Source organism: Austrofundulus limnaeus, unplaced genomic scaffold (genome assembly GCF_001266775.1).
Source record: "Austrofundulus limnaeus strain Quisiro unplaced genomic scaffold, Austrofundulus_limnaeus-1.0 Scaffold51, whole genome shotgun sequence".
NCBI classification, from domain to species: Eukaryota; Metazoa; Chordata; class Actinopteri; order Cyprinodontiformes; family Rivulidae; genus Austrofundulus; species Austrofundulus limnaeus.
Window position 1 is genome coordinate 1,608,295 of NW_013952453.1, and position 12,048 is coordinate 1,620,342.

A 12,048-nucleotide genomic window follows, 5' to 3' on the forward strand; every position below is an offset into this window, starting at 1 on the left:
TTTAAATTTAATTTTATCATGCAATGTAGGTTTCATACAAGGCAACGTTATAGGTTTGTGCAGGGAAAAGAACTTCTTCAGCAGGATTCCCTTTTTACCCATTTTTGAAGCTTGCAGGTTTGCTGGAATGTGAAACAATAAATTTGACTGAGTCGAAAGAAGCATAAAAAGAAGTGGTTGTTTTTCAAAACAAATTACCTTGCAGACCAATGCACATAAAAATGTTCATTTTTTTAAAGAAAAGTTTTGTTTTTAAGTGCAGCCCAGTATCAAATGATCCATGGCCTTGTACCGGTGTGGCAGGCCAAATTAACCCCTCCCCAAATCTGGGTATTGTTTGGCCCAGGTCACAGGATTCCCTGTGGGATAAACTGTCCAAAGCCAAACTATATTTCTCATATCATGGGGGTATAATTTCCCCTGAGGGGTATAAATTGGCCTATAGGACATACCCATGGTATAATCTAGCCAAGGCCACTTTAACCCCAAGTATGATCCAGACTGGCCCTAGGACCAGTGACAATGGACCCCTATCCATGCATAGATGTGTACTGTATGGAACAGTAGACCTGCTGACAAGGATAGAAACAGTTTTCATTATACTGTATATAAAAAGGTGGTGATGTAAACTAAATTATTTTCTCATGACAATGCACTAGTTATTTTTTTGTCAGTAAATCATATAAAGTATGCCAGGAGTGCAAAATCACAACTTGTTTARTTGTACAAAACACGTTAAATTGTTATTTGCTTTTCCTATAAGTTCAACAAACACTCAAACCTAAGTTAACTTTATTGCACATTCTTACATATCTTCTTTTTTTTTTCAAATGAAACTTAGTCTTGTGTCCCAGATAAAGTCTCATTAATTCAGTAAAAGCAGCATTGCCTTTTTTTTTTACTCTCACTTTGCAGAATCTCTGCAGCAGCAGTTGAAAAACTTGCAAATGGTTGTTGTGATCTTCAAATCTCCAATCTGAAGTTTTTTWRWAMYTTKGKKGGRRRAAAAAAAAAGAATGAAACTCTTTACGTGTGTAGTGTTTTAAGACAAATCCAAGAAGTCAATGTTGATGCCATGGCCTAAAACTGCTGTACTGCTGCATCTTGACCAGGTAGTCATTGTAAATGAGAATTGGTTCTCAACTGGCTTACCTGTTAAAATAAAGGTTATACAAAACTGCAAACATTACTTTTATGGTGTTAAGACAAATATGTTACATTTACAAGTGAATAAAAATATTTAAGGTGTTTGGAACCACAGAACTTTTTGCCTTTCCAACTAACAGTTCCTAAAAAATGTGAGTTAACCATACTTTTATAGAAATAATGAAAATTGGACCCTTGGATCATCAAATCTAAAATGCAGACAACATATGAGGCAAATATTCTTCTGAAGTGGCTCAAAGATAACTAATTGTACTGTAGAGTATGTTCAAATAGCGAAGGACCATGCACTGCAGAAAAAAAAAAAACATTGACAGAAAACTACTCTGAACACTTCTGGACTCATGCTGGCTTTATCTTTAATGAGCAGCATTAGCACTACAGTGACACTAACACATGACAAATGTAAAAACTAAGTTTAGATAAAAATACACCCTCCCTGCTATCAAAATCCACTTAGAAATGTAATACCCACATGTGTCACAGTGAAGCACTTTCTCACCAGAACTCATTTCACCTCACTGGAACAGAGCGTGGCTCACCTTCCCAGCTCCAGTGATCAATGTAAGAATAAAGGCTTTACAGATGCTACCACATTTTCACAGTCAATACGACGGCAAATTGCAATTATGGACGTGTTATGAACAATTTCATGGGTGAGCTCTCCTTGCCTCTTGGCAATATGGTTTCTGTGACAGATTTGGCACTGGCAGTCTTGCGACACATCTGCCTTATTGCCTGCGTTTGGCTCAGTGGCTCACTCTGACATATTTGAATGTTCCATTCAGCCAGCTACAAAGAGTTGGTCAGAGCAGAAAACAGATTTGTTCGGAGATTTGTGTAAGCTTGTCCACAACTGTATGAGCGCGTGCATGCGTGTTTAAATGAGTCGACCATCCGCATCTGTGAACATGCAGTTAAGTATGCAGGAAGTATATGTGTGCAGTATTATGTCTCAGTCTGAATGACTGAGCTTGACCTCTGGTTGGTGGCTGTTGGGTTGATGCTGCGTTGCTGTGACACTCAAAAAGTTGTATCTTTTTCGATGTCTTGATTTTGACAATTTATCTAAATAACTGCAAAAGTTATTCTTGTTTAACATTCAAACTACATAAGACAGGACAGGATTTGAAAATTCAAGATGGCCACCACAGTTGCAAATGACCATAGCTAAGAATGATCCAGAAAAACTTATTATTCATTATTCAGCTGAAGATTGGTGTAGAAGTAGCCGAAAACAGTATTTACCTAATTCTAATTGCTAATCAACTATTAAAGATGGCCACCACCTCTAACTTTAAAAGGCTAAAAATTAACCCTTTTATGACCTATTGAGATAAAATTTGTTGTGGAATAGCTAAAAATGATCAAATGCTGATTGCCAATGCCAGACTCAAATTAAGCTAACCACTAATGCTAATGCCAATTTTACAAAGGGCTATAATTCAGCCATTTAAAACATACACAGCTGAAATTTTATCTTGTACAGCAGGGCTATTCAATTAAATCACTCCGGGGGCCACAGTTACTGCCGGTCCACAGCTGAGGGGCCGAACATGGAATTAAAGTTATTATGTAAATAAACCAAGGATTACAAAGATCTGTTACCATTGAATTAGTTTATTTTGCTGCATTTAATCATGAATACAACATACAGAACCCTATAAAAGTAGTGATAATTAAACATTATCCAAAACAAAAAGAAGACATTTTGCCTCCTATTTCACACAAATACTATTTTGACATCTCTGACTTGCCAAATTTTTAAAACAAATTTATTTTCTCTTTCATAATTTTGTCTTCAACTGCTTGTGGTTTTAACTGTCTTGAGTGTTTATAGAAAGTGTTTTTACCAGCTTCTAGCCAAGATTTTGACATTTCTGTAGATACCAAACATGCCTATGTTTAAAATTACAGAGTAATTAAAGTAGAAAACTGGAGGTTTGGGTTTAAGAGATGAATGAACCAATTGGCGGGCCGAACTTTGGTCACTCGTGGGCCGCCAGTTGAATAGCCCTGTAGTACAGTAGTAAATGCAAAATCCAAGATCCCCACCCACTTGTTAATTATTTGAGGGTGACAATCAGGTACCATAGGAGGCACTTGCCACCCCGGCCACCCCTCCGTCTCCACCTCTGAGTATAATGTTAAAATTTGCTTATTAACTTGGAAATTTTAAATCAATTCATTCAAAAGGTCTGTAACACAAGTATCACACACAAATTAAATGACTAAAAAGAATGGTATTATTTAGCCAAATCTACAGATATTGAGCTAACATTTGGTGTGATGAGCATGATTCTAATACTTTGAATGTATCACATTACACAATACTGTTTGCTTAAAATTTTGGCAAAAACTCTTGTTATCAGCCTTATCTGTTTGTTAGCAAAATATCTCATGAACCTGTGGATAAATTTGAACAAAACTCTCAGATAAAAATCACAGCAATGCTACAACAGACAGCCACCACAGCTAACTGAATTTACCCAACATCGATATGATAATAACTGAGTCAGCTTTATGGATATTAAGATAAAATTTGGTAAGGTAGAAGCTGAGAGTGATTCCTAACACATATCCTGAGAACTACATATTGTGCAACATCTTTGCTTTAAATGCTAGCATTAAAAGTTAAAGTTATCAAAGGAAAGGAGCAGTGAGACCAGCTAAATCTCAAAAAACAAACAAAAAATTAAATTAAAATTTAAAAAAAATGGGAAAAGACCTGGCTGTGGCAGAGCCGAAGAAGCTGGGGTTCTCTTTGGGAGTGACGAGGATGGATAAGATTAGGAATGGGATCATCAGAGACACAGCACAGGTTAAATAACAGGTAAATGAAGTTAGAGAGGCCAGACTGRGATAGTGTGGTCATGTTCAGAGGCGGGACAGTCACAGAGGGTATGTTGGTAGAAGGATGTAAGAGATGCAGCTGCCTGAAAAAAAAAACACAGAGGAGATAAATGGATGCAGTTAGAGAGGACATGGAGGCAATTCAAGTTAGGACAGAGGACAGAGGAGTTAGATGGAGGGGAATGAACGGCTAAAAGAAGAAACTGAAGGAGATTAAATGTTAAAGTGAACACTGACTGTTAGCAAAATATTACATGAACCACTAAGATTTCAGCTAAACTCTCAAAGGGTAATCTGCATATAAAACATATTAACATATGAGTTGACCCGCAGCTAACCAGCATTATCCAACCCAAAAATGGATATAACTTATTCAAATGTACTGATATTGAGCTAATTATTAGTGTAATATTAACAAATTTGTTGGTTGCACATAACATGACCAAAATAGTTTTCTCTCTTTATTAAAATGTTTTTTTGTTCGAAAGGCATCAACATTTCCTCAAAGATGTCCACTTATTCTTAAAAGTAATGGAATAGAGTCCACATTTTAGATGGATCAAAAAATTTCCTTTCTTTTTCCTTTGGCAGATCAAAAGTGATTAAAAACTTCATGGATAGACAGCGACTGGCTCTGGAAACCTGGACTGGGAAGGAGAAACCAGGGCGCCTCCCTGGAGCCAGGTCTAGGGCAGGGGGAACTCTCTGGCGGGTGAGCGCCTGCTGGTCGAGCCTTGGCTCCTGGTGAGCCACCGGACCACGCCTGAAAGAAAGACAGGATGTGAACACCACATACATCTAAACCTAAAAAAAAATAATAAAAAAAATACTACAGTTGAAAAATACTGTTGATTGAGAAACCCAAAGCAGCTGTGGTAATTAGGATCGGATGTGCGGGGTAGCAACATAAAAACACAACAACCAAGCAACAAACTCCCAAACCTAACAGGGAATCAGTGAAGTGGTAAAGGATGTAGTGACAGAGCAGGATAAATTGAATTGAACATCACAATAAGTCCCCAAACTATAGAGCCTGCAAAAAAAATAAAATAATACATTAAAAGGCCTTCAGAGACAGTTTTTGGTCTGACCCTTCTAACCAGGCAGTGAACAATAACCCACAAAAAAACAAAAGTCATCTTTTGTTTTGGTCACCTCTTTTATATAAGGTTTTCTGAGCAGCTTAGCAGTTGTAACTTAGAAAAGTCTTACAGTCCCATGCAAATGCTGTTTTGTAAATAATGTTTGCCCCAGATATTAAAAATAGCAACCTCAACAAACAGACAGCAGAACTTGATAAAGCCAGTTCTAATCATCGGAGCTGGAAGCGTGAGAGGCAGAAAATCAGGCAGTGACTTCTTTTTTAGTCATACTGTGTGTAGGTTCAGAGTAAGCAGCTCGTTTCCAGTCRGTGTAAAACACACGCACGCACACGCACGCACGCGCACTGTCCTATCCTTGCTCTCTCTTGTTTGGGACGAATGTAATTGATCCGGGCAAGCTGCCACCGCAAACCGATGCGCTTTCCCCCTTCTTTCTAAACGGTGGACGTTTCAAACTGGAACAGCCTCTTGCACCAAGGAAGCCTACGCTTATTTCCCTCCCATAAACTTGAGCATATACGGCGGAATCTAAAGCCAATCCGAGGCGATCCTCTCCGCAGTGTTGTGGAGGCAGTTCGGTTCTGGGGGAGGGAATGGATGCGAGCAGCACAGCAGAGGCGCACCGCGGCAGCTTCCAGACAGAACCCGCTCCTCTGTGATGCAGCTGTSGATCTGGACTGGGGAAGAGGAAAAAAAACCCACCGGAGGACGTATAGGAGCTCACGACTGCTTTCCAAAGCCTAAAGGACCAGAGATCAGCGGCTGCTTGTTATTCTGCACATGCTGGGCTTTCACATGGAGAGCTGGGAAAGCCTTTACGCTGAGAGAGACCATCCACCAGCGCTGCTGTCTTTGATTTGACAGTTTTCTTTCTTTCATTCGGGTTTGTGTTTATCTTCAGCATCYGTGTCTGCCTTTTCTTTTATATTTGTGTTTATTTTTTTCCGGGTTTGCCGTAAAAGTGCTGAAGCAAACATCAACTCGGCTGTGGAGAAGTAGAGGACAGCGCTGGCATCCATCCATGCGCGCTCCACGCTGTTTTATAATTATTATGGAACTATGAACCGAACTGAAGCAGCCTATAACTCACGCTTCCTGCATCTGCACAGYGCGTTCTCATGTAAGAAGGACTGAGTAATTTTGGAGACAAAAATGTTCTGATTCTCTCTTTTTTTTCCCCTCTTTTTTTTTCTTTGCCGGCTGTCAGTGACGCAACACCGCACACCGACTGCATGAGAAACACATGCGTAGAAAAGGGCGTGAACTTGGCAGCCACTAACCTCCTCCTCAAAAATAACCAATCTACTTATCGATAAAAGGTAATTTGCGGTGCTTTTTTTTTGCAACCTTCCAGAAAGCCATCCCGCCGAGAAAGAATGGATCTCAAGGCAGACGCGGAGGACCTGGAGTACAAGCGGCCGGCTCCCATCGAAGTTTTCGCCACCAGGTCCACGCTGCATGGCATCTCACACATGTTCACCTATGAGCGAAAGTACATCAAGCGCAGCTTGTGGATTGTGTTCTTCATGGCCTCGGTGGGCGTGCTGGTGATGGTGTGCGTGGACCGGGTCCAGTTTTACTTCGAGTACCCCCACGTCACCAAGCTGGACGAGGTGGCGGCGACGATGATCGTGTTCCCCGCGATCACCCTCTGCAACCTGAACTCCTTCCGCTTCAGCCGGGTGACTCGGAACGACCTGTACCACGCTGGGGAGCTACTTGCCTTGCTAAATGGCAGGTGTGTATGTCKACCTGACCTGCAGCACCTGTTGGCGGTGCTGTCCCCCCCAACTCACTTACCAACACCCTGTTTTATTCAAGAATAGGTCCAAGCAAATCAAAACGCACCACTTAGACTCTCAAAGTTTKGAAGCAAGGTAGATCATCTTTTAGGCTTAGTTTAGCAAAATGTGATGTTTTGTTTTCTGCACAGCAACCTGCACATGCAAGGCAGGATTAAGCTCCTCTGGGGCCCCTGAGCATGAACAGGTAAACACACCTCCCTGCCATTTTTATCACTTACCATGCCAAGTCATTTCACATGAAATGAACCTGGACCTGTAGCTGCAACTGCATATTACACAGCTTTGGGTGCTCATTTCTTATTGATGCAACTAATCTTAAGTCATACAGCTTCAATTGCAGACATTTTATGTTTTGTTCAGTAAGTCAACCCTTCATCAATCAATAAAAAAGAAAAAAAATACTGTGGTATACATTTAACAGTGTTTAAAAAAATCTGTTCAGTGAATTTGAGRTTGGATTATTTGCATCAAAGCTCCCTGTGCAGGTTGCTCTTAAGGTAGAAGACTAGTGTATGTGACCTGTTTGAGTTATAAGTTTGGTTACTTTCACACCCCCAAGCAAAAGTGAACAATGTCACACTGTTCTGCTCAAATGTGACCTGTATCTGATTGTTTAAGACAGTATGAATAGCAAATAACTTTTTTTTCTCAAATCAGACCCAGGTCACTTTGAAATGTGGTCCTACTTTGAAAAAAAATATGGAGTTTTCCAAATTGAACTAAGCCTGGACCTTCATGTCACATTTCTTGCAACCTTTATGTCATTGAAGTAGGGGTGCAGATTAAGTTAAAAATTGGCATCATTGATATTAAAATCAAATAGTTTGAAGCTTTTATCTCACCCTCTTCAGTTTTGAATTAGCTCCTCAGATAAGATGTAAAACATATCCGATAAAAGTAGTTGCTTTTCTTTTGTAAATTTTTTGGATTTAACATATCTTGACTGAAATTCTACACATAAAACTAATAATGGTGTCAGATCATATTGATACAGGCCCGAATCAACACTTGAGTTTGTTTTTTCCCCTCTAATTCCAGTTTTTTGCTCCCTTCCAGAAGTGCAATTCTGCATCAAAGTAGGCGGGAAGCAGTAAGATCCAACGTAAACATTGGAGGAAGCAAGCATGAGAGAAAATAATTTAGTTGACGCTGATTGCACAACATTTTCCAAATTGATAGAAAAACTCTGAGCAGCGTAACATTCATGAAGTTACTAACGTAAACACAGCGTGTTGCATGACATCACATCTTTTGCGTGCGTTGCTTCAGATTGTTCATACTGGAGTCTAATAGCGGTCACGTTTAAATTAAGAAGTGAACAATCACAGCAAAATCACAATTGAGCATTAAGACCTGCAGTGTGAATGTATCCATGAAACCTAATCGAGTTTTACTTTTATCTTTAACCAGAATAATTCTTTCCTCTAATAAAATATTCTGGTCACTTTAACTCTCTGAGCCAACTGGCCAAAAGCTTTGTCGCCTGTATGAGGTATCARTGTTGATGTCTTACTTGTCAGGCCCAGCAGCAGCAGGATAAAGGTACCACTTAACTTTGAACTTGCACAAAATCTCATTTCGGACTTGAGTCCTTTCGCTGAATGCAAAACGAGCTCGATTCACCTGTGGTGTCTGAACTGTCCCGGGGTAAAACCTTGCATGCCGCACAAAAGTGCAAAGCAGTGTTAACAGCTGCCTGACTTGATTGTCACCACAAGGCCACGGGGAGATGTGCAAAATGACACACAAAGCTTGAAAAACCTTTTAAGGCTTTCAGGGAAAAAAAGGGACCTGTGTTGGCCTTAGCTTGACGTAACTGAGGAAGATGGAGGGTCATGCATGAAAGGTGGCCCACTGAAAGTAGGCGGGGGAGCAAATTAGAGCTTTAGAGTTAATGCACAGGAATTACAAATCATGTCATCTGAACTCAGTGCTGCATATTAACTCATATGGGGCTGCTAGATCTGTAGAAATGTAACAATGTTCAATGAAAATCTTAAAATACATCCTGATTAAATTAATGAACTATTTCTAGCTGATCCATGGCAGATTACGAAGACACAGATATTGTGGCCTTTGATCATTTTACCATTCACATGATTCATGTAGTTCAGTATTAGATTAAGAAGATGGCTACAGTATTTTTTAAAATCCCCTGCTGACAGAGTGTAGAGAGATGCGCGCGATTCACGACAGCCATCCCCTCCGTGTACACTTGTTGCTCTCCGCTGCGCTTTGATCATTTAGTCCTTTGGCAGCTCTGACAAGCTCACTGCCTCATGCTGAAACTTTTGAGTTTGAATCTCTTCACTTTTTTTTTCTTCGCGGAGCCGCACATCTTATTCTGATCATGTTCGCCAGACGAGCACCGCACAGTGCTACAAAATTTGCACAAAATCCACACGCAGATGAAAGTAGGCATGCATTATGCAAATAAATAAATATCTACTACAAACTGGCACATGTAAACAGCCTCTTGAGTACATCACTATTTATTTTTAGCATATTGATCCGCACGGCTCTGCAGCTCAAGGCGCAGTATGTGTGTACTTGCTGTATATGCTTGACTGAGGTATATCCAATCTCCCGTGTTCAACCTCAATATTGTTTGTCTATGACCTCTATTCACTCATCTGTCCTGGTGATAACCTTACCATAAAGTAATATATTCCTCTTCTTTACGCTGCAGCACACATTCTATAGTATGGCATAGATTGTAACCTGCGTTCCCACATCTAACATGGATTTTGTTCATCTGCTTCTACTGTTTGCTTTACACGTGTCCTCCCCTTTTTATGTTTTAGTACTGTTTAAGGCAGATTTTGTGCAAGTATACACTCAAACAGTAGTATGAAGAAACAGTGCTCAAGGAAGAGGAAAAATGAAAGTAGCCACTCCGAGTGACTTTGATGAGCTGACTTTAGGTAGGGGGAGGGGACTACAAGGAGAGGCAATTAACTTGTGTCTCGTAAGCTGTGTGATGAACGTCTTTATCCCTGTGTAATTAGTGCTGTTTGTTAAGCTACAGAGTTGTCCCACTGATTAACACTCTCATCTCCCTCATTGTTTCTTGCCCCCTCTGTTCTTTTGGCTTTTAAGGGACTTCATTTCTATTTTTGCCTACTCGGAGAGAAATATGTGTGACATTTTTTTAAAAGTTGCCAAAGTCCACCAGGTTGGCTGGTATTTCTCTCATGTCTAAGAAGCATAAAGTATATCAAGATCAAAGTACTAATTATTTTGAGTGATCCAGATCAGGGTCTGTAAGTATAGGCAGCTCCCAGTCCCCGTTGCTTTACGTCAGCTGCACCATAAAAGGACTGTTTAAAAGAGGGTTGTCGTGCAAAATCAACATTTTTGAGCTTTAAATCAAATTATAATGTCATTCCCTCAACAAAAACATGCCCACAGTGTTGCTTTGACTCATTCATTCATGTTTGAGAAATCCTTGTATCTTCTGTGGTAGCCATTCAGAGCTAATTAAACTCGCAACAAGCTTCGCCTATTTACCCAAAGCTCCTCCTTGGAGCTCAGTCCCCAGCCGAGCTCCCACCCCACAGACCACCCCTTCCTTGCGCCTCCACGACTCGGCTCCACCAGACCTGGTGGAAACAGCACATCTTTTGAGCTTGTAAGGCTTCTCAGTCCAATCCTTTCCCGATTAAAAAAAATATATATCTTCGAGGATATGTATCTTTGGAAGCCAAAAAGACCATCCTCCTACAAGGCCCCTACAAAAGGTTGTAAATTTCATGAAGCATTGCGATGAAAACATTCTGTAGTGTGAATGTCTGAAATGGTAGGACGTTCTTAAAAAGACAGATGCCAATTTCAATGAGTTTAGAAAGGCTATGATGCAGTCACATTTATTTTTAATATATACAGCATTTTCATAACAACTGAATGTAACAGTTATTTGTGGTATAGAACTGAACTATGATCCTGGAAAATACATACGAWAGATGACAGGGAAGGGATTGTGCCACCATGTTGGCTATATGGAACTACTTAAAAATGGCTACTTGAAATGTTTGCGAGATAAAGCATTATTCAGTATGATAAATTATCAAGACCTACAATGTAAACTCTAGCCTCAACCCAGTGAGTTTATACAGTTTGCACTGGCTACGGCTCTGTTGAAGCAGGAAGTTTAGAATAGAAGAATAGAATAGAAACAGCCTTTGTCCCGCGGAGAGAAATTCAGGTGTAGTAGCAACAGCAGATACATATATCAACCCACAAAAAACCAGCATATTGCTATGTGACAATATCAATTGTGGCAATAATAATAGAATTAAAGATAATAATAAATTAAAACAATTAAATTGTATCATATTAGTATAGAAAATTGAGGTTATGAGTTTTAAACCAATTTCAGAGCTTTTAGTACAAAAGCTTAAGAGAGAAGTGAGAAATTTTCACCAGTCAGAGAAGAGGTTAAAGGCTGTATAGAGGCTGTGGTCAATTCAACCCAGTTTACCCAGTCTACATGAGCTGGGTCCTTTGTCAACCGGGAATACTGTAAGAAACTGGCTGTGAATTTAGACAGTCTAGTCCAGTGGTTCCCAAAGTTGGGGTCGGGACCCACAATGGGGTTCCCAAACATCAAGGTGGGGTCCTGAAAAGATTTTCTGAATTAATTATATAAGAAAATAACAACTAACAAATTTTTTTGCCTTTGTTGTTACAAAAGGGTAAGGTTAGTGTACTTAAAATGGACCAAAATAGCATAATAAATATTGTTACTATGCTCTTATTTTTTTGACGCGAAAACAATGTTTATGATCCARCAACAGTTGGGGGCTCAGTTCTCTGCTGCTGGTATTTTGAGGGTCAAAGGCTGAAAAGTTTGGGAACCAATGGTCTAGTCTACAGCTTTATTCCCACCCCTACCTCATTGGATGTCTTGTCACCGATCAATTGTGACAACACTAAACAGAAGCAATGGAGATAGAAAACTGATTGAAATTAGAAAAGTATGTATATATTGATAATAATATAAATTAACAAATTTAGCCTGGAGGCAATACTTCATATATTTCAGGTGCATTTGCAATGATTTCTGAATATTTTTGAAAAACATGTATAAAAATAACAATAGCCTAACAGCACAACTGTTTTAA

The 12,048-nt window shown here is 39.7% G+C and overlaps 1 protein-coding gene across 1 annotated transcript in view; it reads left to right on the plus strand.

The window, feature by feature from the left end:
• Positions 1 to 4,352: 4,352 nt before the first annotated feature.
• The window catches only part of LOC106517654 (acid-sensing ion channel 1), a gene marked incomplete at its 3' end in the record, with an annotated part of 14,438 nt that continues 6,742 nt past the window's right edge, over positions 4,353 to 12,048 (plus strand). The window contains 2 exon segments of the mRNA XM_014008624.1: positions 4,353 to 4,761; positions 6,475 to 6,858. Coding sequence (XP_013864078.1) covers positions 6,497 to 6,858 — 362 coding nt within the window.